The 26,911-nt window shown below is 47.5% G+C and overlaps 1 protein-coding gene across 9 annotated transcripts; it reads left to right on the forward strand.

Annotated features, from left to right (window-relative positions):
* Positions 1-2,703: 2,703 nt before the first annotated feature.
* On the forward strand, positions 2,704-24,941 carry TRIM29 (tripartite motif containing 29). Of its 9 annotated transcripts, XM_032449081.1 has the most exons (10): positions 2,704-2,760; positions 2,841-3,875; positions 9,326-9,421; positions 10,984-11,217; positions 11,541-11,739; positions 14,528-14,611; positions 17,518-17,577; positions 18,736-18,837; positions 19,777-19,853; positions 22,590-24,933. In XM_032449081.1, exons 2-10 carry the CDS (start codon positions 3,015-3,017, stop codon positions 22,650-22,652), a joined length of 1,776 nt encoding a protein of 591 aa, XP_032304972.1. In that variant the 5' UTR covers positions 2,704-2,760; positions 2,841-3,014; the 3' UTR covers positions 22,653-24,933. The 9 variants fall into 9 exon arrangements, with proteins under 9 accessions (XP_032304972.1, XP_032304973.1, XP_015739686.1 ...); XM_032449082.1 differs by having other exon boundaries at positions 2,744-3,875; positions 24,611-24,941; XM_015884196.2 differs by having other exon boundaries at positions 2,745-3,875.
* The last annotated feature ends 1,970 nt before the right edge of the window (positions 24,942-26,911 follow it).

Here is a 26,911-nt window from a genome sequence, read left to right on the forward strand (position 1 = left end):
CTGGGAAGCAAAGCAGAATGCATCTGATTTAACAAACCTCAACCTGTCCTTAATCCCCAGCCCTCTGATGGAGTATCCTTTAGCTGCCCTTATGCTCCAGCAGCCCTCCTTCTCCCCCTTGAATACCTATATGCACTTCTCAAGCTTCAGGCAGGTGTGAATATGATTTTCCAGCATAAGCCAGAAATAACAAAGGAGAGGTGGGTCCCATCTGCCAGCAATTCCTTTGCATGCCAAAACAACAACAACAACAAAACACCCGAGACCCAAACAAAAAGCCACGAGGGGGTGTGATGAGGTGTAGAGAGATGATGGGGAAAAGAGTGGGCTTGGCCTTGGGCTGCAGTTTGAATGGCAGCCACAGAGATGCACTAAGCTGTCCTTGGTCAGACACGGGCCTGCCGTGGTTTCACAGGTATTTACAGGGAGAACATGCCCGAGGCATTAATGCCAGGCATGTGGGATGCTGTAGAGAGAGCTGGAGTTGTAGAGGAAATGGTGAAAGTGGCATTGCATAGGGAGCACTCCCTGTGTGCACCATAGGGATATCCATGCTTGCTTGCTGCACCCCTGCACGGACTCAAAAACTGATAACAAACCTTGTCCTGAGCCCAGTTCCTTCAGAATCTGCCTGGAATAATTGCATTAAATTCACTGATTTAACCATGATGGAGAAGTTCAGCCCTTAATCTCTGTTTTTTTTTCCATCATACCTCATCCAAAATCTTTACATAGAGTCAGGAAGGCGAGAGAAAGCAAGGCGTTCCTCTTCCAGGCCAGATCTCTTCACAGAGATACTATTTGTTTCTTAATGATTAATTCTGGCTCAGAAAAGCCCTGCTGAGCCCTCTCTGTACACGTGAGAACAGGAGCCTCCACCCTCTGGTATTTTTAATTACTTGGAGATCTACGGGGCTGTTGATGTTATAAAGATCAGCTCAGCCTGAGAAGCCAAGGAGGAAGAAATGCATGTTTGTCAGCCAACCTCCTGCTTTTAGATTTGTACTTTAACAATAGAATTGCCCTTTCCTATGTCAGAGATTGGCTTTTGAGTCAAGAAATGCTGCGGTCCCATTGACAACAAGCTGCCCATTGGAAAGGGCTTCAAAATGGGGCCTTCCCCATCGACTCTTACCCCAAACCAATAGTGTATACCTGATTAATTTTCACACAGGGAGAGCCATAACCACACGCAGGTAGTAAAAAGGGCTGAATAAGGTTCTAAGTTCAGTTGAATAATTTTTTCATTCCTCTTCCCTTTCATTTTTGCATGGACAAAGCCCTTATTAACCTTATCTATAAGACAGGCGCTTCCTGGGTATCTCATATCAGATCCAAAACGCAGGCTGTTCCTGTTGGGGTTGCACCTCCACTTCCTCCACACCTAAAAGAGAGCTGCAAAACACAGACCTGGATTCTTCCTCTGCTGCTTAGCACCCTTCCAATAGTGGTTTTGCTACAGATTCCCAATGAGAAATGATTACAGCAAAGAAAATAATCTCATACTCAACCAGTGACACCATCCTACCCAGCAAAAATCAAATTAAGTACAAATCAAATACTGGGCAGGGTTAATTTCCAGCCTGCATGTTAATCTCAGAGCAATCTCACTGAAGTTCAGAGTATAATCTATGCTACATTGATGTGAAATGGGTGTAGGGTCCACCTCCTTCTTTTGAACTTGATGGAATTCAGCAGGGCTGATAAAGGGCCTTTTTCTTCTGAAATCTGTCATTCCAGTTGGCTGAATAAAAACCATTATGGGGTGTGGACTTCTCTCTTTCTTTTTTTTTTCCTTTCCCTTAATGAAAGGAGCGTTTCATGAGCTTTGAAATAATTTTGCTGTTTCTCCCTTCCGCTGTGCCCTCTCAATGGGGAAATGGAAAATGAAGGGGAAGCCAGGGAAGAGAAGAAGGAAAACTACCAAAGTTGCTTGATATGACACTTGAATATCTTTCTTTTGGATTGCAATATGGCTAATGGAGGGAGAAAGGCATATGTTTAAAACTCCCTTGCAGTTCTTTCTTCTTGCAAGAAGCATTTTGTCCATCTATCTGCAATATACTTAACCTTTCAGATATGTCTCTCAGTTCAGTGCATGTTTATGGGAGGAACACTTGTGTTGCACTGAGAACATGCAATGAAATGGGCATTGGGTGGGCTCTTCTATTTGTCACATAAGTTGTGTTTGCATGGCCTGCAGGAGAACACAGCTCCTGGCTGACTTATATTTCGGGTCAGCTGTGTTCTGGTTGGAAAACATTGGTTGTTTCCAGCTGTAGATGGATGGATCTGACACAAACCCAACATCATCATCAAAATAAAGATAATAGGGGTCTTTTAAGCCTAGTATTATCCCCGTGTTTCCCCTCCCTGTTCTATTGAATGCAGCAAGCCCTCGGGGGAACCCGGTTTAAGAATGCTTTATTCTAGGCATTCATTTGAATGATGACCATAATTATTTCTGTACATGTGTATGACCCAGTTAACAAACCCATCCTCGGCATCCCATGGTCTCTCTGACCCTGCCCATCTCAGCAAGGAGGTAACCTCAGCTCCTGGCAAACTTATTTTTGAAACAAGCGGTCGAACTGGTTACTGCATCTTAATGAAAATCATTTCTTTCTTTCTTTTTTTTTTCTTCCTGAGCATTTCTATGTATATAAACAGCCCTTCCTCCCAAACCTGGTTAGACAAGAATGTTGCTGGGTGTGGACCGCCTTGTATAATTAACTGCACAGCTGTGGCTTCTGATCCCTGGTAACGTCTGTTCCTTTCTTTCCTTCTTTCTCCCTGCCTCTACCTAGCATTATCCAGAGCTCATCTCCTCCTCCTTGCAGGAGCTCCAGGTGCGTCATTTGGGCAGCAGCTTCCCTGCATTCCCCCGTCATTCCTCATTGGGACGGCCAGCAGACAGGCACACGGCCACAGCTGCTTCCAGGGGTCGGGGGAACAGCACTGGGGGGACAGGACAGAGCCGAGGAGCTAAGAAGCCAACCTGCTTTGGTTTGACGATGGAAACAGGGAGTGCAGCAAGGACAAATGGCACTGCTGGGAAGCCAGAGGATGTGAAGAGTCCGTCCGCCCCCAAGAAGGATGAAGAAGTGAAGAAGACGACGAATCCTAGCGGAGGCGAGAAAGAGCCAATAAAGGGCACTGGAGGTACCTCCCTGGAGACCGGACAAATCAAGAGCTCTCTCTTCTCTGGGAGTGACTGGAAGAGGCCCATCATTCAGTTTGTGGAGTCGTCCGATGAGAAGAGATCGACCTACTTCAGCATGGACTCGACAGACTCTAAGAAGATGCCATTTGCCAGCGGACAGATAGGAGACATGAGGAGAACCCCACTCTCCTTTGCAGACAAGGGCGACCTCAGGAAGTCCCTCTTCAACTTGGATTCCAAAAAGAGCTTCTTGCCTAACGAAGGGGAAGGGAGGAAGCCCTTGTTCTCCAGTGGGCAGATAGGGGACATGAAGAAACCATCCATGCCTCTGGTGGAGACGGGAGACCTGAGAAGACCCACCTTCAACAAGGTGCCTGACAGAGCAGCTGGCTCACGGCCCAGGGTGAAGCTGGAGGATGTGCTGTGCGATTCCTGCATCGATAACAAGCAAAAGGCCGTCAAGTCATGTTTGGTGTGCCAGGCTTCCTTCTGCGAGCTGCATCTCAAGCCTCATCTGGAGGGAGCAGCTTTCCGGGACCATCAGCTCCTCGACCCCATCAGGGACTTCGAAGCAAGAAAATGCCCTGTGCATGGGAAGACCATGGAGCTGTTCTGTCAGACAGACCAGATGTGTATCTGCTACCTCTGCATGTTCCAGGAGCATAAGAACCACAGCACAGTGACGGTGGAGATCGAGAAAGCAGGCAAAGAGGTAACATAACACTTCTCTAATTGCTTTTTTTCCCCCCCTAATTATCTTTCCAATGGAACTCAATGTCACTACAGAGCTTTTTCTCTCTATCCTATGGCCTCTCCTAAAATCATGGCTGCAATATAATCCTGGGATGCAAGGGAGGTGGTTGGGAAGGCATACAGATCAGTACTGCTCAAGGTTGTGGTTACAACAGAAAACTGTGATCTCAGCTCCCCGGTGTGAGCTTCTGCTTTCTTGTTTGTATTTTCTGTTATGGAGATAATGATGTTGAGCCCCACCTGTAGGAAAAGTCTTTTGAAGCTTAGATGATGAAAAATACAACTTAGTGCAAACATAGAGCGATTAATTTTTTCCCTGAAGTGTTACTGCAGTCGTCTCAAAAGATGGACATCTAAAGAGATGGGACTGGCGTGTGAACCAGTGCTCTCTCTAATGAAAGTCTTCCACTTTTGTTTGCCTGAATTCTCACTCAAGTTTGCTTTCTGGGTGGATGCACCATTATCCCACTTGCTCCAGTGAATGTCAGGGTCCCACTACATTCAGTTCTCCTCAGGCTGGAGACCTTGTGGTCTATCCAGACAGGGAAGGAGAGATGACAGAAAGGAGACCCATAAAGCGGTCACATAAAACAATTTGCCTAAAGTTACAGCCAGCCCATGGCAGGAGCTGGAAGGGCACCCAGACCTGCTGGATCCCAGCCTTAATCACAGCCCAAGAGCTCTGATGTGGTGAACAGGCACGTACAAGTACCCACTGTTGGAAATTCTTGAGTTACACGTAATTCAGAAGAACAGTTTACAGTGCTAAGAATGTTTAACTCATAAAGCTGGAGGAACATCTCTTTTTTTAGAGCTTTTCTGTCTCTCCTTGCACAGTTTTTGGTGTTCTCATGCAATGCCATCTTCGCCTTGCAGCCTGACTGGAACCAGACAAAGCTTCTCCCTATATTTAGATGAACCTACACCACCTTGATTGTACGTAGGCAAGCAGAGCTGGGTGGAGGAACCTTCACCTAGGATTTAAATGGTGTTTGATTTCTCTCCCAGAGTGTTCGTGCTGTTCTGGTAAGGTCTGTGCTTGCCCTGTGCTGATTCTGCTGCTGCTAAGCCCACAGGATTTAGGGCTTTATCAATGAATCATACACATGTGCAAGTTTCTCCTGACAAGGAGCCTTGGTCGTGTTGTAACTTGAGGGAGTATTCACTCAGACAAAACCAATTAGCAGGAAAGCTGTTGCTTACAAATGTTTATTCCTAGCCCTGAACTATTCTCCATTGGTGGAGCCTTAGCAAGAACCACAGGGAGGGACGAGCGCTGCCAGGTCCCTTGTGTGCATCACCTCTTCTTTTCAAGTCTTGCAAATTGACTGAGCTGGAAGACGACCACAAATTGGTGGAGTGGCAAAGCCTTTCTTTATGGAAAGAGTGAGCAAAAAACCCCACAGTGGGGGAACCCCAACCCCATCGCTGCTGCTGTGGCATCACTTGGCACTCAGCAGGGTAGCTGTAATGCAATAAGGTGTATTATACTCATGTTCTTTCCATACTGCAGAATTAATGCAGTTTACAGCCCCTTCCATGAGGCTGATACAGGCCTGTAGGGAGGAAAGCTGCTGTATTGTGCTGGTGGGAAACTGAGGAACAGCTGTCGTGCCTTCTATGGAATGAGGTAACTGCTGCACCTTGCAGACAGAGAGAGTGCGGCTTAAGAGAAGAGGAATGCAAGCAAGCCAGTAAGCAGATGTCTACTGGTTAAGGCATTTAGGGAAGCAGTGGAAAGGTTGGGATTTCTGTGAGGCAAAGGGAGAGCACAGCAGCATCTGCCATGTCACAGAGCCAGGCTGGGAGCCCCTCATCCCCTTTCTGCTGTGCTGCACAGCGACAACTTGCCATGGAAGATGGATATATTTTTTCTAAGTTTCCACTCATTGGTATTTGCCTATTATACCCAGAAAACCCTTAATGTCTTCCCCAGCTCCACTTTGCATGAATTTCCTGCTACAGATTTAAAGCAAAACTAGCACCTCCACCAGAACCAGCACAAGAAACAGCCAATAAAAAGGTTGTGAGGCCATGTAATAACAACACCACTGAAAAGAGAGAGCTGTCAATTGCAGCCTGGACGCTCACATAAACCCCTCTGGTCAGCCTGATTCATCAGCAGCCCCAGACCCCCCCCCTCCCCTTTCAGACAGTCCTTCATTTTGAAAGGGGATCCTTCATCCCAAACCTGTTTTACAGGCCCATTCTCAGAATGAGACGACTTCACAGATGCCTGCCAGCCACCGAGCTGCAAATAACTCAGCATTATGATCCATCACAGCCTCAGTGCTCAGCACGTCGGGTCAGATCTAGCAAAAAAAAAAAAAGCTTTGGGTTGGTTTTTTCCCCCCCTTTTATTCTTTAGCTTTAGAGAAAAGTTCCTACCGCATGGCAGGTTTAAAGGGTCGGCAGAGAAAAGCTGTGCAGGAACAAGAGCTGGGTGTTCTGCTTGCTTCTAAAAGCGGAGCCTTCACAGAGGATGCAGAGGCTTTGAAGTCAGCCATCCTCAGAGAGGATCCAGAGGGGTTTCCATCTGGGCCTCTCTGTATTGTTCTGGTTGAATACACAGCAGAAAAAAAAAGAGCTTATTGATGTGCCAGAGGAGAGTTTTTGGCTTTTCCCATTGATGCAAGGGCACGGTGAAGCCTGGGGCCTTATCTGCACATGGATTGGACTGAAAAATCTAATGGCAAAACCAGTAGAAACCATCTCAGACAACGTGCTCATTTCTCAGCTGTGCCACTTCCAATATAAACCTCGGACAACTCATTTCAGCTCTTCTTCTCTCACTTCATTATTGCATTTGGTTGTTGCTGACGGATAATTACCATAGCTCTCCCAGGCTGGTGACACAGGGGTGTTCCCTGATTCAGGGACTGGGTTCCCAGAGCATTAAGACATGACGATGCTTGCATTGCTGCCTTGCAAAAATGAGTTGCGTCATGATGCAAGAGTCATAATCTCACATCTCCAGGTCCTTTAGCACAAGGGCTGGGTTCACTTGTGGATGTTTAGATGTACACTCTGAACTTTCACTTAGGCCTCTTGACTGTCCTAATTAATTTAGGTGGCAACAGGGGATCCTCTGTCTGCTCCGACTCTCGGTGCCAGCATTTCTCATAGTCAAACCTAATGCTCTAAACAAGCGTGTCCCACATTTTTCACCATTGCCATCATTTCTGCAGTGTAGGGACCCCTCCAACAACAGGTAGACCCCTTCATAATCTCTTTTTAATGTCCTTCTTTTGCTACAAACAGTTCTAGTGGACGTGCTGCCATGCAATGAAGATGCTCCCTTTGCTTCTATCCCTACCAGCATTTCCTTTGCTCTCATTAGGGGACTTTTAACCCAAGCTGAACCTGGCTGACTGTGGTATTTGCATTCCAATTTTTGGAATGATCTCTGTAATTTCCATTTGCAAATCGTATTCTTACTCTAAATTGTAGTGTGGGGTTGCTCTTAAGCAGTTGTTAGGTTCCATCCCAGCGGCACCCCAACTACCTTTCTGCATGAAGGGATCTTACAGCTCCAACAAGCTGCTAAGAGCAAGCTACCACTTTGGAGCCAGTAATAGTTTTCTAAGTTCCTTTGAGACCCATCTTAATTAAAAAGCACCTCGAAAGTATCGTATTGTTATCACCACCTCCCAGCCAGCATCTGGAAAATTCTCCTGGAACCTTCTCCTTTCAAATCTGTTGTGATTACAAAGCCTCTGTGGCTGTAAAACATCCAGCCTTCTGAAAAGAGAGCTCCACTTTCTTGTCATGAGGACATCCTTATAGTTAAGGGTGAAGAGGGGCACAACGATGCTTGGGAGGTTCTCTTTTGCAAACAGACAATGTCATTTGGATGTAGCTCATGGCTCAAGGCTTCCAGAGTGTATGGATGCAGTATAGAGGGCCAATGGTCTCCCGACTCAACAGAGAAGGACAATTAGAGCCATAGTATAAAGATGCTTCTCTTCTGGCCCAGAGATGCCTTTGAGTACATTTGCCTTTTTTGTTTGCCTTTTCTTCTTCTTTTTTTTTTTTTTTTAATAAGGCAATAAAACAACAATCAAATTGTTTTCCTTCTATAAATAGAGGTTTTCTAAATTGGAACAGCAAGAGTCGATGGCTCTCAGATGCAGCTGTGCTTGATTCAGGCTCAAGAGGATGTTCAGACCCAGCAGCAACTGGCACCAAGACAAGAGCCTCCACGGGCAGATTTCCCTGCCCTGAGCTGGCTGACAGTTTGTTACCTTCTTGGTCTTCATGCTGTGATGCTCTTTTGCTGCTCATTTCAATTCCCACCCCCAAAGCCAACAATGAACAGGAGAAAAGAGCTGGGTTTGCACGTTAAGTTATGATCCTTGGTGGCAGCACAACCTTACCAATGTTAGCTTCTGGATTCCCCCACTTTCCCTACCAATTACTGTTGACCTAAATATGAGTCCTCACATTCGCTAAAGGATCCCACACCTACAGTGGGTTTTAGAGCTGAGGAGCACGGGTCATTTCTGCTGACTGTGCCATTCCTCAAGAGCTCTGGGGACGCGTGTGCCACCACCAGATCGCCTGTAGTTATAGCTGTGTTGTGACCAACCAGCGCACACATGAAACACAGAAAGATCTTGAGACACGTAAACAACGGCTTTGTCATGATCTAAAGGGCAGGGAGGTGGTGAGCAGCGGGTGAGCTAACGGGGCAGTGCTCAGCAGCCGGGTCCTGCATGGCACAGGGATGTCCCCATCAGTTCCCAGCCCTCCATGGGCTCCAGCTCCCCAGCCTGCATTGCATGCAGCTGTCTGCTCTGCACTTTGCTACGAAGCCAGTGCAAAACAAAATGCAAATGGCTCCCAGGGAAGGTGCTGATCTAAGCCAAGCATGGCTGGTTACTCCTCCTCCCTTCTTCCTTTTGTGTTATTTTTTGGGAGATATTTTTCTTTTTTTTTTTTTTCCAAGCATTCCCCAGCTTCATCATAACATGAAAGCTCTCAATTCAGAGCAAATTAATCCACGATCCTGTCTAAACAGAATTCCTGCTGGAGGCACCGTCCTCTTTGTTGCAACACTCGTCAAACGTCATTCCGTAATTACATGAAAACTGTTATTGCTGCAGAGGCACACCCTGGGATGGGCCCCGTGCTGCATACACAGCTGAATTTTGAAACAGGCCTCGTCCCCCTCCAGCTAATGACTCTAATGTGATTAAAAGCAGCACCATGACGGTAGCTTGGTAGGTGGGTGCTGCTGTCTTTGCTGAGGAAGCTGAATCTCTGAGCATCTCAGAGCAGCTCTGGCACCTTATCCCCTGTCTCCACCTCAAGCAATGCCAAGCAGTCTGTACTGCAATGTAATGCAGCACAGCATTCCTCAAGGCACGCCATGCAGCCCTTGCTTATGCATCTCCTCTCTTCCTGCAGGCTGAGCTCTCGCTGCAGAAGGAGCAACTGCAGCTGAAGATCATCGAGGTTGAAGATGAAGTGGATAAGTGGCAGAAGGAGAGGGACCGTATCAAGGTGCGTGGGGGGATATTCACTTTTCCATCTGTCCTATGCTTGTCTCTTTCTTTTCCAGTCTCTCCCATCACTCTTTCTTCCCTCAGTTTTCCTGGCATATCCAGCTCTTACTCACTCCGTTCCTTACCTAGCCTCTACCTCATCACTTTCCAACACTCATTCACGCTACATCTTGGCAACAACAACTCATACTGAAGTCATTTTGCAACACATCCTGCAGGAGGCAAGAGAAGTCTGCACAGCCCTGTTATGAAATGGCTCGGGACACCTCCCTGCTTTAGGTTCCTATGGTTCTACCATCACCAACAACCAGGTCCATTTGGAAACAAAAGCATGCTGCCTTTCTCCTGCTGGTCCACTTAGAAAATCAACTCCAGAAGTGCTCTGGATTGCCCGCCTCCATTCTTGGAGGTGCTTAAAGCCACATTGAATGGGATCCTGGGCGACCCTGAGGGATGGAACTAGATGATATTTGAGGTCCCCCCCCCAGTCCAACCATTCTATGATTCTAAAGCAACCAGGTGTAGCTACGCCTTGTTTATAGTGGAACAGCTCATTTCCATACTGATAGAGGTCTCCTTTATAATCCTCTCACCACACGAGGGTTAGAATATAGTCACGGTGCCTTGTTTTATTTTCTTTAATTTACACCCTAACTGAATAGAGCAGTGAAAACACCATTTGAAGACACCCCAGAGAATTTGCATAATATTAATAAGCAAAGCCGTTCTTCTCCCTTTTATGTGGTACACACACACTGGCTTGCCAGTTCTGCTTTTTGTCTCCTCTATTATTATTATTATTATTACCACCACTATTACTATTATTGGAAATGTGGCCTAGAAATTGTAATTCTGAATATAGTTACATCCATAGTCATTCTGAGGAGTATTTCAGAGGGACGGAGAGAGGTTGATGGGAAGTGTTTCAGCAGCTTTCATCTACTGAAATGGAGAGAATTTGGTCCTTAAATTCTGGAGGAGCCAGAGTTATGATTTAGAAAGTTAGACATTGTTTTTAAATATCACTTAGGAGTGCAGCTCACGAATTGAAGAGATGCTATTATAATGAGGAAGACAGCAGGCACTATCTATATACACACTTACTGCAAGAATTCATATTACTTATCTTAGCATAGCTTTCTGGTGCTAAGGATTGCATACCTAAAGTCTCCATAGTCATAGTCCCAATGCTGAGAATCATAGAATTATGAAGGCTGGAAAAGATCTTTAAGATCATCTGTTCAACAGTCCGCCTACCACCAATATTGCCCACTCAACCATGTCCTTCAGTACTACACATACCCCTTCCTTGAACACCTCCAGGGCAGTGACCCCACCACCTCCCTGGGCATCCTGTGCCAGTGCCCAATAACTCTTTCTGACAATATATTCATCCTAATATCCAATCTGAACCTCCCCTCCTGTTCCATCAAGTGCTTGGATGCAACCCCACCAACATCCCTTATTAGCAAGTGGCTCCACGCGAGATTTCACCTCTTGTTTCTCACCATTTATTGTGTCTTTTCTGCTGCCTTCCCTCTCCTTCCCTTGCCCCCACAGAACTACACCACCAATGAGAAAGCAACGGTAGATCAGCATTTCAAGGAGCTGATCCGGGACCTGGAGAGGCAGAGGGATGAAGTGAAGGCTGCTCTGGATCAGAGGGAAAAGATTGCCTCGGAGAACGTGAAAGAGATTGTGGATGAGCTGGAAGAGAGGGCAAAGCTGCTGCGGGAGGACAAGGAGAACAGGGAGCAGATCCATCAGATCAGTGACTCCGTGCTCTTCCTCCAGGTCAGAAAGACCTCATTTGCTTTTCCTTTTCTCAGACATCATAGGAAGCACTTGTCTGTTCCAGTTCAATGCATATGTACGTGAGGAACCAGCCCTGGCATTTCAAGCTGTGTCTGCTCCCATGAAGCATGAACTTCAGCATGCCAAACCCTCTTTTCCTCCTTGTTTTGGTGGCTAGAGCACACAGCCAAAGCATTTGACTACCTCCCATCCATCTTCACTATTCTCCCTCCCTCTTTGTGTTATTTGGAGCCTGACATAGACAGTTTCTCGGGATTTCTCCTTATATTCCTGAATAATCTCTCTTCTCCTCTCTTTGACAGGAGTTTGGGGCTTTGATGAGGAATTACGTTCCCCCTCCCTCCCTCCCTACGTACAGCGTGCTGCTCGAAGGGGAGAGCATGAGCCCCTCCATGGGGCTGCTCCGCGATGACCTCCTCAATGTCTGCATGAGGCACGTGGAGAAGATCTGCAAAGCAGACCTTGGCCGCAACTTCATCGAGAGGAACCACATGGAGAATGGTAAAGTAACCCAGAGATGTCCCATACCTGGGCAGAGCCTGGCTCAGGAGCTCATTGGGTAAAAGAGGAGGTGGGATTATAAGAAAGGTCCCACCAAGCAGAGCTGTGCTTCCTCAGCTCCTGTCTCAGGGAAATGCAGAGCTCATGGGTTCCTGGAGTGATTAAGGATGAGCAATCTTTCTTATGTAAACAGGGAGGGTATGGTCAATACCACAGCAATGCAAGGAATCTTCTAAGGCTTTGAACCCACTTTCTTTCAGTCTCTTCCCATCAGTTCTGCAGAGGACTTGTGTTGCATAAAGCTTGTTTGTGAGACTGGACACCATAACCATGTTTCACTTCCAAGCTGTCCCACAAACAGCCTTTGTGACCTTGGGCATGGTACTTAATCCCATTAAATGACCTCTTGCACTAAGAATAGTAGGGATGGGAGTAAATCCTTGTCTCGCCAGGCTGTGAGGAAGGTCTAAATTATGATTAATTGTGGGACCGCAGATAGCAGAGCAATAAAGGTCAAGAAGCTGGATTGGTAACCTGAGGATAAATTGCAGCCTGCTGTCCAGAAGAGGTGGCTCAAAAAGATGTAGGAATAGACTTGAAGCCCATTTCACACAACAAAAGATCACCACAATGTCTCCAGCTTCCACAAAAGACAGATGCACATTACAAGATGATATGATAAAAGAGATGGGGAGGAAACAACTGAAAAAGCAAATAGAAGCACGAGTCAGACCAACATGGGACATGTTACTGGAGAACAAACAGTGTTTCTCAGAGGCTGATGTTTGTGAATCAGCCTGACATTCATGATTTAGAGCAGTAAGAATGAAGGAGACATGGGAGCAGAGTACATTTGGATGTGTAATGAGAGTCACTGCATTCATCAAGTGATAGAGTGCTGCCTTCCTTCATTAGGAAGAGAAAGAGCAAGTCTTGGCCCCAAGGAGCCTGCATTTAATTCAAGCTCCCCCATACCTTCAAGCAGGACTAGAAACTGAATATATGACATGTCTTCCAGTATTTACCTCTGAACCATAGAATCACTAAGGTTGGAAAAGACCCCTAAGACTGTATAGTCCAACCGTCGACCCATCACTGCAGCACCTCGTGTGCTAAGGTCTGCTGGGAAACCTGGCTGTAATGCAAGTCAGGTAGATGGAAGATAGCTCAGATTCAAAAATCACTTGGGTTTCTGTAGGATTTCCAAACCATGGACGGCATAGAGCCAAAGGGGGCTCTGGCTGCCAGCTGCTCACAGCACTGTGAAGGTTAGATGAGTAGGTTGGAGTTAAGGAAGTAACTTCCAGAGTTACAATAACCATCAGGAGTTTCTTTTGCTAAATCTGAGGCCAATACATTTTGCTTGGCCATTCGCACAATATGCATATATCCCGTTACAGCAGCACTAAATAAAGGCTGACTTCCTCCTTACCAGCTGATCACTTTCAATTAGCTTCCCTCCATGCTACTGATGTCAGAACCCTCAAAGATACTCGAAATCCATGGGATTCGAGTGCCAAAGTATTTCTGAGCAGGGCAACACTGCACCACTGCCAGAAATCTGGGCACTTTCGGGAACTGTATGGGGATGTAATGGACACAGCTTGCAGCCTGCTTAATGAGCAGAGCAGTGGCATCCACTCAGTTGGGAAATGTTATTTAAGGTGAATCTCAGAAACTTCAGAGCACTCCATTTCTCAAACCACAGTTACACTTGAAAGAGGACAGCACTCTGCATCGAGTGACTGCAAGGAAATAACTCCACAATTACTTAATGGATTTAATTAACTCACACTCCCCCTGAGTCACTGCAACAAATTCATTTGCAACCAGCTTGATCTTCCAGCGTAAGAAACTTCCCATGAAGAAATATTATATTAATGGAATGAAGTCTGCTTAATAGCAGACTCCAAAGGGAATCCACTTTCTTTTAGTTGTCATAACAGGTACCTACTTAGTAGTGTGGCAAGGAGGAAAACAGTCAGAGAGAGCCCAGGGATTTTGAATAACACAAAAATAAATCAGAGAAATTGCACAAAAGTTTGTTCAGTAACTTAAGAATCGAACAGTGGAACTATCACAATATGGGAACTAAACTTCCATCCTTCCAGAGAAGCACAGATTTAGAGAAGAATTAAGGCATCTATCTATCTATCTATCTATCTATCTATCTATCTATCTATCTATCTATCTATCTATCTATCTATCTTTCCCATGGATCATTCCCTGAAAACAGAACCAGGCTGTGCCAAAAGGAAGGGTCCTCTCACTTTTAATGAAGCTGGAACCAAAACCATGGAGCCTTCCCAATTCTCTCATCTCTTTGGGCTCTGCGATAGTTGCAGGTCCAGACCCTCTGGTTGTACGCCAGCTCTGTGTGCAGGTTAAACACAACAGCAGCCAAACCCAAAACATTGCTTTTGAAGTGGGACCCCCACCTTGTTCCTCACCTATTTGTGTTTCAGCTGTGCTAAACCTCTGCTATCTCAGGCTGAACCTCAGCACTGCTCGGCCTCACAACCCAAAAGTCCCACTTGCTTTCAATGGGCACAACCACCTCCCACCCCATGCTCAAGGCAGCAGCTCCAGCCCCTGTTGTCCCCTTCCCTTTGTCCTTGGCCAGGCTGGATGAGGCCCTGGGCAGCCTGATCTGGTGGGTGGCAATGTGCCTATAGCATGGAGGTTGGAGCTCAATGATCTTCAATGTCCCCTCCAACCCAACCATTCTATGAATACGTGACTCTGTTCCATGCCTGGGACCCCACTGATGCCTGCTCTGCTTCTCCAGGTGACCACCGGTACATGATGAACAACTACGAGTGGAACCAGCCTGACAACTTGAAGAGATTTTCCATGTTCCTGTCTCCCAAAGGTAAGGCAGCCCAACAGCTTTCTTCCAAACACAGCACAGGAAAGAAACTTCATTCACAGTGTGTCCTTAGATTTGCTTTCCCACACGTTATCCAAGGTCCTTCCCCCTGCATCTGTTTATGCTGGGTCTTCTCTCCATCCTACAAGGACTGGAGAAGTTTTTGCCTTTCTATCCCAAACAAGGCAACAAAAGTTCCTGGCACCATAGAGGAGAACTGGAGCAACTGAGCTCTTTCAAGAGGGGACTTTGTGACACCAGGGGAGTTTTAGCACGCATTATCAGGTTGAAGTAAGCGTTATCCTCCACCAGAAGCTTACCCCTCTGTGCTATCAAATGTGAAAGCTACACCAGGCTTCATTTGCATTAAGATTTTACTTTCACCAGAAAACATGTTTTTTCCCTGCAGGGAAAGGATGCAAGAAGTGAGGAATGTGCCCTAAAAAAGCAGATTGAGGTTCTTTTCTGAGCTCTTACTCTGACAACAAGAGCCCTGGTGATCTGCCTATGTCCCCATTGCTACATGAACGCTATGGGATGAGTGAATGACTGTTTTCAACACATTCAGTTGTAAAATGGCAGCTGCCTATTTCTAAATCAGGACCTCCAGAGTGAGAAGTGCAGAGTGACAGAGCCCTGAGCAGAGCAGTGCCTGTAGAGACAGCAGCACAGAAAGAACAGGGCAGAATAACTAACCAAATCCCCTCTGTTCCTTAGGAAGCAGATCCCTGGCTGGCTTTGCCAGCTGTTTGCAGCTGCTGTTCTGCCAAGGCAGATGGTGGTGGGGCACAGGGCCATGCCTGCTATTAACCACGGTGCTGCCCTGAAGGCACATGTGTGCCATATCGCTGCTCTGTCTGTAGGGCTGCGTGGGGACAGCCCAGCTCCCAACACTGAGCCCTTTGTCTGAATGTCCCCTTTGCCCTTTTCCTCTGTTACCAACCCACACGGGCACTGGGATGCTGCTCAGATCCCACTCAAGCATCAGTCTTTAGCAGGACTGCACCCTGCTGGCCCTCTGAGTTTGGGGACAGCCAAGTTTGAGGGCATTTTGCAAGTGGAGGGTCCAATTCAAAGACCAGTCTGAGCCCTGCATCCTGCACCACCACCACTTTCAACCTTAAGGGATGGCTGAAAATGAGCTCTCCATTACAGAGGCTGAGGCCACCCAAAATGCTTTGGTGAAAATGGCCCCAAATGAATGTGAAGGGAGTGGAGGGTGAGGGGATGCTGTTCAGCATCCTGACCTCCTGAAGAACCCACCACGACAAAGGAGAAAATCGGCTGCTGGATTTAGAGGTCATGATTTAGTGCTGTTTATTGGACCCAGAGAGGATGCTTGCTGGATGCAAGTCAACACACCGTGTCCCATTGCTTTCTGCAACAGGCTTTTGAGTATACAAACATTGCTGGATCATTTGTTTCACCTGCACACCTCCATTGTCCTGAGAGCCCACATGTGTTGCTTGTTCTATACTAGCTTCCAATCCAGTTACTTCAACCAAAGAACTAAATATGTAGCAGCACAAAGTCCCTGCTGAAATAGGGACTGACCAGCACTGTGTTCTCCACCAGACAGAGGGCACAAGATCCCTTATAGGGACAGTGGTAGAAGGGAACCAGCTGCTGCAACCACACCGATGGGGACTTTGGGAACAGAATGAGTCAGTAGGCAAAACAGGAGACATGACCCACTTAAGCTTGCATGCTGGCTAGTAGAGGATTATCTGATGAATAATGCACCATAGCCATAATCATTTAGCTCTCCAGAGCTTTCTGCGCTCTTGCAGTGTATCATGTGCAAGTCCAGCACTGCTTCTGATCGCACCTTTTCTAAGGAATTCCATAAAATGGAAGAAAAATCAAGTAAAAGAGGATGCCCTCCACCCTTTGTGTTGCATCATGTGCAGAGAACCCTTAAATATCTCATGACAGTTTTGCAACACACCCTATTTCTCACTAGGTTGGGCCACTACAAATTCTGCCTTAGGTCACACCAGCAAGCCTGCTTGCTGCAATGAGGAATGTTACCCATGTGGTGCTCTGTGCTGGTACTAAAAAACTGCTTGGACTCGAGCTGACCCCTGTTTTTAAGCCCTGCTTGCACTGAAGGAGCTTTCCAGTGCTCTTTTCCCTTAAAGACAGTATCGCAGAGCATCCATCTGCAGGGGTGACATAATGAGGCAGAGGGGAGACATAAAAGGCTTCAAACGCTGCCTAAAAGATGGGGGAACAAAGCATTCTGCTGCTCAGCACTCCTTTCTGTCCTCTTCCACCGGGCCGTTATTGTTTTTTTTAGCTCCTGACATTGCAAAGAGTTTGGCCAAAGCCAGAAGAAAGTTGGAAAGATCACCTTGTGCCTTTGCAGGTCTTTGAATCAGAGGAAGGGAGAAGCAACTGCTGCAATAGAAGCAGTGCTGAAATAGAAAAGCAGCCCACAGGATGGCAGCAAAACAGCTCAAAGCAGTCATCGCTTTGTGTTCTTCAGGGAAAGCCATGGCTGGCACAGGGGTTACAACAGCACAAGGCTGCAGCCCAGCATGAAGTCCTAGCAAAAACCCATCCAGGTGGCGGAGCATCCTCTGCTCATGTCTCTAGTGCCCTAAATGCAAACCTCTGCCTGCAGGTCTCTTTGCAAAACAGCCACGTTGAGCAAGCAAAGTGCAGCTGGCAACTGAATGCAGCTGAAGACAGCTGTGCAGCAATGAGAGAGTTTTGTTCGCTAAATGATGGCAAGTCCCACCAACCCTCCTGGGCACAGAGCAAAAAGATCAGACTTCCCTCCCCACATCACATTTCTGGTCTGGGGTTGCATCCAGAGTGGTGGGGACTGTTTCATGTGCCACTCAGAGCCCTTAAAGCCAGCTCACCAGGAGCCGACTGCTGAACTGGATGCTCTTGTTTTACAGCCAGTTTCAACCCACGGTCATGGGAATTTTCCTCCTTCCAAGCGACTGAGGAAACACTTGGTACGGGTAAATCTGCCTTCAGTTTGAAAGGATCTAACACCCGTGCCACAGCTTTCCAGCTGTCTAACTGACCTGTCCTGCTTCCCCTCTTGGCTGTCCTGTCCCTGTCTCACAGAACCAGCTCTTATCTGGGTTATCAGCACTGGCTGCATACACCCAAACGCGAGCTGGCGCTGCTCTAGGGCTGTGTGTATAGGAGGGAAGGGCATCCCTGGTCCTCACTGCTCAGACAGTGAGAAGAAGATGGAAAACAGACAGGTGCCAGATTGTAAAGACCCTGAGATACCCAACCAACTGCCAAAGACCCTGAGACATCCAACCAACTTCCAAAGACCAACTAACAAACCAACTGCCTCCACCAACTTGTCCAAGGCGAGCTGCAGGGGCTCTGGCAGGGCCAGGATCTGGCTCACTTCCCCCCAGCCCAGACCCAGAAGCACGAGGCTGCTCTCCTCCCTCTCCTATACACCTTTTCCTTACCACTTCAGTTCTCAGCATCGTGGCCTGCCCAGCGTTCACTGCCTGTACAGCACCCAGCGTGATGGGGAGGGGACTTTGTGGTGGCATGGGGAGAACAAGCAGCAACAAAGCCTTCCTTTCTCCCACCTATCCCTGCTCCCTCTGCCTGTTCCTGCTCAGAGGACCTTCCCTTTGCCCAAGCACTGCAGCCTCCTGCCCAGGGAGCCCTGGGCAAGCTACACCCACTGCCTGTGCTGCAGACAGGGCTGGCTCCATCTCATCGCTCATCTCTCACAACCATTTTGGCAGCCAGGAGGGGAAGCCTTGCTTTAATTTCACCAGGCTTTGAGTAAGGCTTCAACAGCTCCGAGGCAAAGGTGCTTTGGTTGCCGTGCCATTTTGCCTCATTATCCCAGTGTTGGAGATACCATTTACCTGCAAGGATGCTGCTCCTCAGTCACAACTGCACTCTGGTCATACCAGAAAGTTTCTTCCCTCACTGGGACCTCCACACTCACACACTGTGCACCGGGACCCCACCACTGGCTGCTCTCACTTAGGGAAATGGGACACAGCCACTGGTCCCCATTTTCCCTAAGCCATTTGGAGGCAGTTATACAATGGTGTGTGTTAAAATGCTTAGGATCCCCCCTGCCGCACGCAACCCCCTGGAGTAACTCAACCTCTTCTATCTTCCAGTAGGCAATGGCACTAAGCTGCCTTTTCAATTCTCCTCGGTGGGACAGAATCCGCCCGGTGACTTCAGCAAACAGTCTGATGGGAGCCTCTTCACTAAGACCGGTACTGGGCACTTAGGTGTTGCCCTCCTCCCTCCCTTCTGCCCCTTTTTTAGGCAATAAGATATTTCATCCTGTTCTTGCTCCCGCCAGGAGGCCTGGAGCAGCCCCACACCCGAAGATGAGAATTTGAGATGCTTTTAGGTGCTCGGAGACCGCAGGAGACGACATTTCCTTTCCCCCTCTAGCTTTATCACTATTACAAAACAGCTATTATCCTAAAAGAGTAATAGCCACCGAGCACAACCTTTAATAAAGCGATGCACTTAGCTGCCAGGTCTCTTTCATCTGAACCGACATTCCCCACTCATTGCCTCGTCATCTTCTTTTCACCACCAACCAGTTCAAGGGCACCCAAGGTTGAACCCAAGGGCACCAGCACCTGCCAAGCGCAGTCAGGTTGGATTAATTTGCAAGTGGGAGATGGTGGGGAAAGCCCATTGCCTGGCAGCTCTGAAACCGGTGGTGATTCAGCAGGGCTGCTATTATTTCTGAATCAGAACTGAGCTGGTGCAGTAGAAGGAGGTTAGGGCTTATCGCATTGCCAGGGGGTGCTGTCATTAATTTCTGACATGAAACCCAGGCCTCGGCTCTTTGCGCTAATTAAATAGCCTATAGTGTTCTTTGCAAGAGTCAGAATGCTTAGTTCATGGCTTGGCCTAAATTTAATTGGACTGATCGCATTCTGCCTCCTCGCATTCCCCCAGACATTTTAATTAGACAGACCTCCTGCACTCCCTTCTCCTAACCAACAGGGTGGTGGGATAGGTGTCTGTCCAATGGCTGCCGTGTCCCACCCCAGAAGTGGCTGCATTTCAATGTTAAGCAGTGCAATACTAATTACGTGGCACTTCTAGTCCTGCTGCTCACCCTGGTGCTTGCAAGGAGAGACGGGGATGGTGCCAGGGGCTGACCTATAACAGGCTCTTTTATGTTGTCACAGCTTATCCCTCAATAGTGAGACATCAGTCTGCAAAAGTGACGCCACAGACATGGAAATCCTCCAAGCAATCTGTATTGGTAAGAAACGAACCCTGGGGGTGAAGGCTTCAGCAAAGGAGATATCTGTTCTTGGGGGACCTGGGACTTCAGAGAATAGGGCTTTGGTCCTTTGGAAATGGGCAAGTGAAAGGTTCAGGTCAGCAGCTTCAGTTGTATTTTTCTGTGGTTAGCTGCATCCAGAGAGGGATGCACATTGACCCCCCTGTCACCACAGTGCTGGGATGTAGGAATAATCAATATTTCAAAGTGACATTTTGAAAGGATTTTGCCCTGGTCTAGAATTCGATCCGGGCTTCTAAAAGCTATACAAACATTGCAGAAGACACGCTGGAATCTGTAGAACGTTTTCTTCCTGCATGGATATCATACACTCCTAATAGACTTTGACAACAAGAAAACACAGATTGTGTAAATAACTCCAACAGAGAACCATATAGAAGCATTATACTAATTACATCCTACAGTGAGCAGGCGCAGTATCAAAGACAAGGGGTCAGACAATGATGATAAATCACTACAACAGCTGTAAATGGCTCAGTTAGCACTACTGCCACAGCACAGGCAACAGCACACGACGAGGGCCAGAGGATGGTACTGCTGCTGTTCTCATGTGCAAGGTTAACAAAGAGTTAACCACAGACACACTGTGTTTATCCACTTTGATTTAGCATCCCTCCGCACCATGATGCGTTAAGATCTGAGTTAAGAACATCAGGTTTTTGCCCTCGTCTCTGCAGGAGGAACCCAGTTTTGAATTCTCATTGTACATTGGTGAGACATTATTTACCACTCCCTGGAAATAATACTTGCAAGGAGGAGGAGGCCAAGAGTCAAGAGCATTCCCAGACTGGAGGATGCAAATAGAAGGAATAGACAGCAGCGAGAAAGGAGCTGCCCAAGGACTGCAGCTCTATGTCTGCTCCATTTTAAAGGCCCCTCCAGGAGATGAATAGCAGTGCAAGGGACAACCTGTGATAGGCTGGAGCACCTTCAGATAATCCAACCTTAAGTATTTGAACGTGCTACAGCACAAACACATCTAGGAGCAGCAGTGAGATTCAGTATCTTCTCTGTCTTGTGTTTGGTCATTGCCTTTCTCAAAGATCCCTATCCACATGGACACTCCAGCCAATGGTTTTTGATACTGACCCAATACCCACTTCCCTTCATCCCTGCTGAGAAGGTCTGGTGACTCTTCCCACCCAAAGCCACCTCTCTTTTTGTCTCCTTCATGCATACGCTGGTGCTGGCTACTCTGTTTTTATAGCCTATATTCACCAGATATCCCTGAACCTAACAATCGAGTTGATAAATATAAGCATTAAGAAGTCCCAAAATAGGAATATACACTCCGGGCTGCAGTAGCTCTGCGTGAGCTTTTATGGTCTATTGGCCCAATAATCTAGCTTTTAAAGTAGTCTTAAATATGTATTTAAGTAATACACATCCTAAGAGGTCCGTAAATACAGATCTTCACAAAGAACTCCACTGTTTTAAGGAGGAATGTCATTTCAACCCGGAGGGACTTCTTTAAAATGAAGGACCCTTCTTCCATCTCCTAATTAGTTTGGAATTGGAAGCCATAAAGCGAAAAGAATCTCAGCAAAGCGGAGCGTTGAGCAGGAGGCTCTGGGAGCTGGCACTAAGCAGCAAGATGGGTTGACTTGCTCTCCAATGCTCCCAGCCTCAATTAATGCTCCTGGGAGGTCTCTTCTACCTTCTGCAAGCGAGATCTGGGCATCCGATCAAACCTAAGACAGACCAGATGTTGCAAAACCAGGGCTGGCCCTGATTGCCTTGTCAACCACTTCCCTGCTTTGAGCATGTACTCATGTCACCTTGGTGTTCCTCAGTGGCAGCATCCAAGCCACCCTGTGATAGGAGTTGCTTGTAAGAGAAGCAGTAGGGGTTAACCCTCAAGTTCAAAGCACTGCAGTGCAGGGGGCAGGTGAGGAAGAACTGATTGGTGGATGCAGGCTAAGGATTTCACCTTTCAGTCAGTCAATAAATGGGCTTTTGTGTTCTGCAATCACCTCCAGCCAACGCTAGGCTGCACAATGCGCCTTTGCCACGTGTTGCTTGTTAGTAATGGCGCAGATAAGCATGAAATTGCTGGGGTGGGTCATGAGGAGAAGAGGTGCAACTGGAGACTGTGGTAATAGGGCTGGAGACAGAGGAACGTGGCAGCTCCCCTAGGCTTTGCCCTTGCGTCTCTTCCACTTACGCTTCTGCTTACCCAGACTTTTACATGGGGCCCTACAACACGTGGAGGTGCAAATAAACAGCGCTCCATTGTGGGGAGAATTTCCATGCATGAGAATTTGGGATCTCCAAATAAGCACTGCACAGCATAGCCCATCGCTCACATAACTCTGTGTGGCTTTAAGTGTGAAAGCTCCCATGAGTTCTCAGGTTAGCGAGCAATTAAAAGACACTGAGAGAGGCATAAAAATAGAGGTGACATTCCTCTTCTCCCAGAAACCTCTCATCAAACCATGAGTCACAGGCTGAGAGTTTAGATCATACACGGACTCATTTGGATTAGGGCATGATGTCCATGCAAAGCATGTGTGCAAATCAAACAGCTTCACCATTTGCATTTGATGACTCCGGCAGAGAAACGAGGTGGTGCTGCTCTGCAGGACTGAAGGTGTTAAAATAGGAGTAAGTTCAATTACAAATGGTTGGGCTGAGGTATAGGTGGCCAGAAAAAGACGGAAGGTCAAACTTAATGCCCCAAATTCTCCATTGCAGTCACATTACCGCCCCTTTTACGTCAACAAAGGCAATGGAGCCACTTCCAACGAGGCACCTTGATTCCTGAAGATGTAGGGAAGAGCTGGCAGCACTTGGAGTGAAGACTCAGCTGCGGATTGTCATGGATGTACCTGCTACTCTATTAACCTTGCTGCTCTAATCTCTGCCAGGGAGAGGGAAGGTGCAGAAGGGAATCACCTTTTCTAGAGGAAACGCGGATTTTTTCCAAGTCCACTTGAAAGCTCTGCAGGCCTTAACAACATAACTCCATCCTCTGCTGTCACCTCCTTACTCCCCCTCCACCATCACCCTTCCCTTTGCTCTGCAGGGCTGCTGCTCTGCTCCTCCAGGAAGCATGCATGCTTGGCTAGCACCCACCCTTCCCTTGCTCTGCTGCACTGGATGCCCTGCTCTCCAAGTGACCATAGCTAAATCCTGCTAGAAAATCCCAAGCAGGTGGGCTCTCCTCCTTGAGACCCTCCCTCAGCTCAGCTCTGCTCCCACTGGGCAGCAAAAACCATCAATGGGGCCTATGGAGCAGCCCTACTGCAGCCCGAGGCCACTGCTGGCAGAGGGCAGAGAGGCTCTGTATGGCATTACAAACCCCCTTCAGCCACCTTTTCAAATTAAAAAACAGATAGAAAATCCATCCTACTAATGGAAGATTGATTAGATGCCACAGGTATTGCGTTGTTTTGTGGGTCTGGTTGTTTTTTTTCTTCTCTTTTGTAAATTCCCCTAAAACAAAATTGGTTTATATATTTGTGGTTCGGGCATTTTTCCAGCAATAATGCCATCGTTGTTTGCTCAGGGTAGTGCTTTGAATTTGTCCCTGGGATAGATGAATCATATCAGCACCCAGCCACTGCTTGCTAGCTTTGCTGTGATCTCCCTGAGATCATTTCCCTTCCCCTTGGATGAAGCAGAGGGGTCAGATCCCTGCTAGCCCACCCATTGGTGGCCCATTGCAGGGCCAGAGCCCTCCAGCTTCAGAACAGAGAAACAAGAGCTGACATCTGCTTTGCACGCTCTGCTCTGTCCGAATGTGTCTGGAATGGCTTCTCCCTGCCTTTCCTACCCCAAAAGCTTGCAGCACCTGGCTGAGACAGCTCTCACCCATCTCTCCCTGTAAACTACTCATTTGCTAATTCCCATGCAATGATGCTCGCTGCTTCTTAATCCCATCCCTCAGATAAAACTGAGGTTGAAAGCTGGTTGCTCCAGAATACTTGAATGGCACCTATGGTACATTTATATTGTTTCTTTCTGATGATGATGATTATTATTTTTTAACTTTTTTTTTTTCTTTTTTTTTAAATGACCAGAGGGAAAAGAGGTAGCGTGGTGAGGAAGGACAGAAGGAAGGAGAAACTGGGATAGAGGGTAGAGTTGCTAGGAAATGCACTGTGGGACTTGAGTATGTGCAAGAGAAAGGATAATTGAAGCCCCCAACCTCCCTTCCTCCCCCCCAAAAGAAATGTCACTGACCTTTTTCTCCCTGAGCAGGCACCTGGTTATCACTTTGGGTCACTCCCTCCCATTGCAGTGGAAGCTTCCACCTCCTCCTTTCTATTTTCCAAAACATGGGCATGATTCCCCCCCCCCCCCTTAAAAACACACACACACTCCAAATCTTGGATATAAAAACACCCTCCCTTCTTTTGCTTGCCCTAAACAAACTCCGCTGTGGCAACAGCTCAGATGCCAAAGTGCCCATGGGTCTCTGAGAACATGGTAGGTTGGGGGGAGCTGAGCATCCCCTCCCTCCGCTGCCCCCACTCCAACCCAGCCCCAATCCTTTCCCCCCCTTCCCCTCCTCACTTTCAGGGCCTCATTCAGATCTCAAAGACATGATAAAATCCATCAGCACCAACAAATTTGCTCCCCCCCCCCAATCCTTGCTTCCCCCCAGCCCTGCTTGCAGGGTGCAGGGGAGGGGGCACAGCTCCTGCCCCCGCTGGACCTCCTGCTGAGGTGTGTTCTGCATGAACTGTTTTTATCATGTTTGTCTTGATCAGCAAAGCAAGAGGAATTCCACCTCCTCAATCAGGACAAGACTACGCTGATGTAAAGCGGGCCCTTCACGTGTGCAACACATAACTGCAGAAATAAAGGAGAAAGCTCCATGTCTGACAAAAAACCCCAGAGGATGAAGTGTCTGTCTTTGGTGTTTGTGTGCTTGTAGCAACGAGTCGAAGTCTCTTCAAAGACATAGAATCATGACAGTTGGAAAAGACCTCGATGATCATCAGGTCTGACCCCAACCCAACATCCTTCAGTGCCACATCCCTATGGCTCTGGAACATCTGTAGGGATAGTGGATATCCCCCCCATCTCCCTGGGCATCTGTGCAGTGCAGCATCCCCCTTTTGGAGAAGAAATGTTTCCTAATACCCAACCTGAACCTCTCCTAGTGCAACTTAAGGCCATTACTTCCATTACCACTCTGGTGATATCTATAGGGATACGCAGGTCTGCCCAGCATGGCTGTCTCAAAGATACCCATCACATCAACTTGTCTTCTGCAAGGAGACCCCCTGACCTCTGCAATTTCTTGTCTATACGAAGGCTCTTCTCATTTACGAGCAAGAGAAAAATCCCTCACGGGCAGCTAAAGCTGCAGAATCAAGGCAAGGTTTGGTCATCTACCCCACACACTACAGAGCTTTCAGTGGATGCCTGGAAAATTTCCCTCCAGGTACTAAGTGCCACCTGCTTCCCCCCAGACCATCCCTGGGCACTGAGGGCACTACTGCCTCACTTAAAGCCAGTAAATCTTCCTTGTTTACCCTATACAGGAGTTACCAGAGAACAGAGCTCAGCTCCTTCCCATCAATTCCACTCACTGCCTCCATTACTGTTATTACTGTGATTAAAAAGCAATCAAAGAGAAATCTTCTTCCTGTCCTAAAATTGCTGCAAACGTCTCGGTTCCACCACTTAAGCATGAGAAGAGCAAGATACACACAAGCTCTCAGACACCGCGATGCTGGAGAGTGTAATGGAGCTGATCACCCGAGCAGCAGCATCAGAAGTAATATGGGGCTGCAGGAATGAACCTGGCAGCTCAGGGAGCTCAGTGCCACATGCACAGCAATGAGATTTGCAGACTGATAGCATGACATGTGCTCAGGGCTCTGCTCACCCACTGCCTGGGGCTTGGGGCTATGGTCAGCACTGTAACCCCAGCATATCCCTGGGGGGTGGTACGGGGATGTTAGATGCCCAGTGGGCTTCTTTTGGTCCATGCACTCAGGAAGGATGATTGCACAGTGCCCTTTGGAGCAGCACCTTGCTGCAGCCTTGCTTCCATCATGACCCCATGGTGCACAGCTCATGCACGAGGTCTGCTTGGGGAACAGTGGTCTCACACCAGTAAGAGAAGAAATTTATGCTGAAGTTTGCTAGCACACAGGTAATTCTGAGCTGGAATGATGAATGATCTATGCCAGCGCACAGAAAAGTAAATAGCACAAGGTCAACCCCTCTGTTTGGGTGTAAATTGGCTGCAGTAGCCAGCTAGGAATCAAAGCAAGCAGCTCCAAAAGCTGATCTGCTTTAATAATTCATTCCCTTCACTTAATCATTTGACTTCTGTCACCGGGGCAAGACAGACCACTGTTTTATCTTCACACATATTGACTATAAAGTTTTAAAATGAACAATTCTCCAGCAGCATAAACAAGAAGAATAAAATCTAATCGCTTGTGAACCTTTATGCTTTCGCAATACTTCTGCAGCATCAATTTGCCAGTCCTTTGCACAAAGATAACACGGAAATAAAGTGCTTGCATTTGCAAATTAGGACACATAAAACACAGGGACATGCTCTTAGTGGAGCCATCGGGATGCTCATGCCAGCGACAGCTTTGGAAGCATTACTTTGGGATCTGAGCTATAGGTAAAGCATTTTGCAGTCTTAAGGCTGTGGATCTACAGAGCATTTCCTGCAGTGCAATGCTTTGCAGGGCTGTGCTGTGAAGTTCTTCTTAGGGACCCTTGGTGTATATCAGCACCCGGTGCTGCCCCGTGTTTCCCCACTCCAGCAGCCTGATAGACCCCATTACCTTTTCACATGCCATTTGCCTGCTGTCTGAAGCAAGAAAGCTTCGTAACAGGGGAACCTTTAAAGGCCACAACCCACGTATGTGTGCTTTTTACGCACAGCCTCCTTCAAAGCAAAGATTTACTTCACTTTTTCTCTTCCCACTCGGGACCTCCAGGGGACGACAGCTCCATAGCCATGCTCTCTGCCTACTTAAGGATTCCACGAGTACTCCCCCATTGCAAATCCTGGAGGATTTAATATCCACTCTGTA

This window comes from Coturnix japonica, chromosome 24 (assembly GCF_001577835.2).
Source record: "Coturnix japonica isolate 7356 chromosome 24, Coturnix japonica 2.1, whole genome shotgun sequence".
In the NCBI taxonomy this organism is placed as follows: domain Eukaryota; kingdom Metazoa; phylum Chordata; class Aves; order Galliformes; family Phasianidae; genus Coturnix; species Coturnix japonica.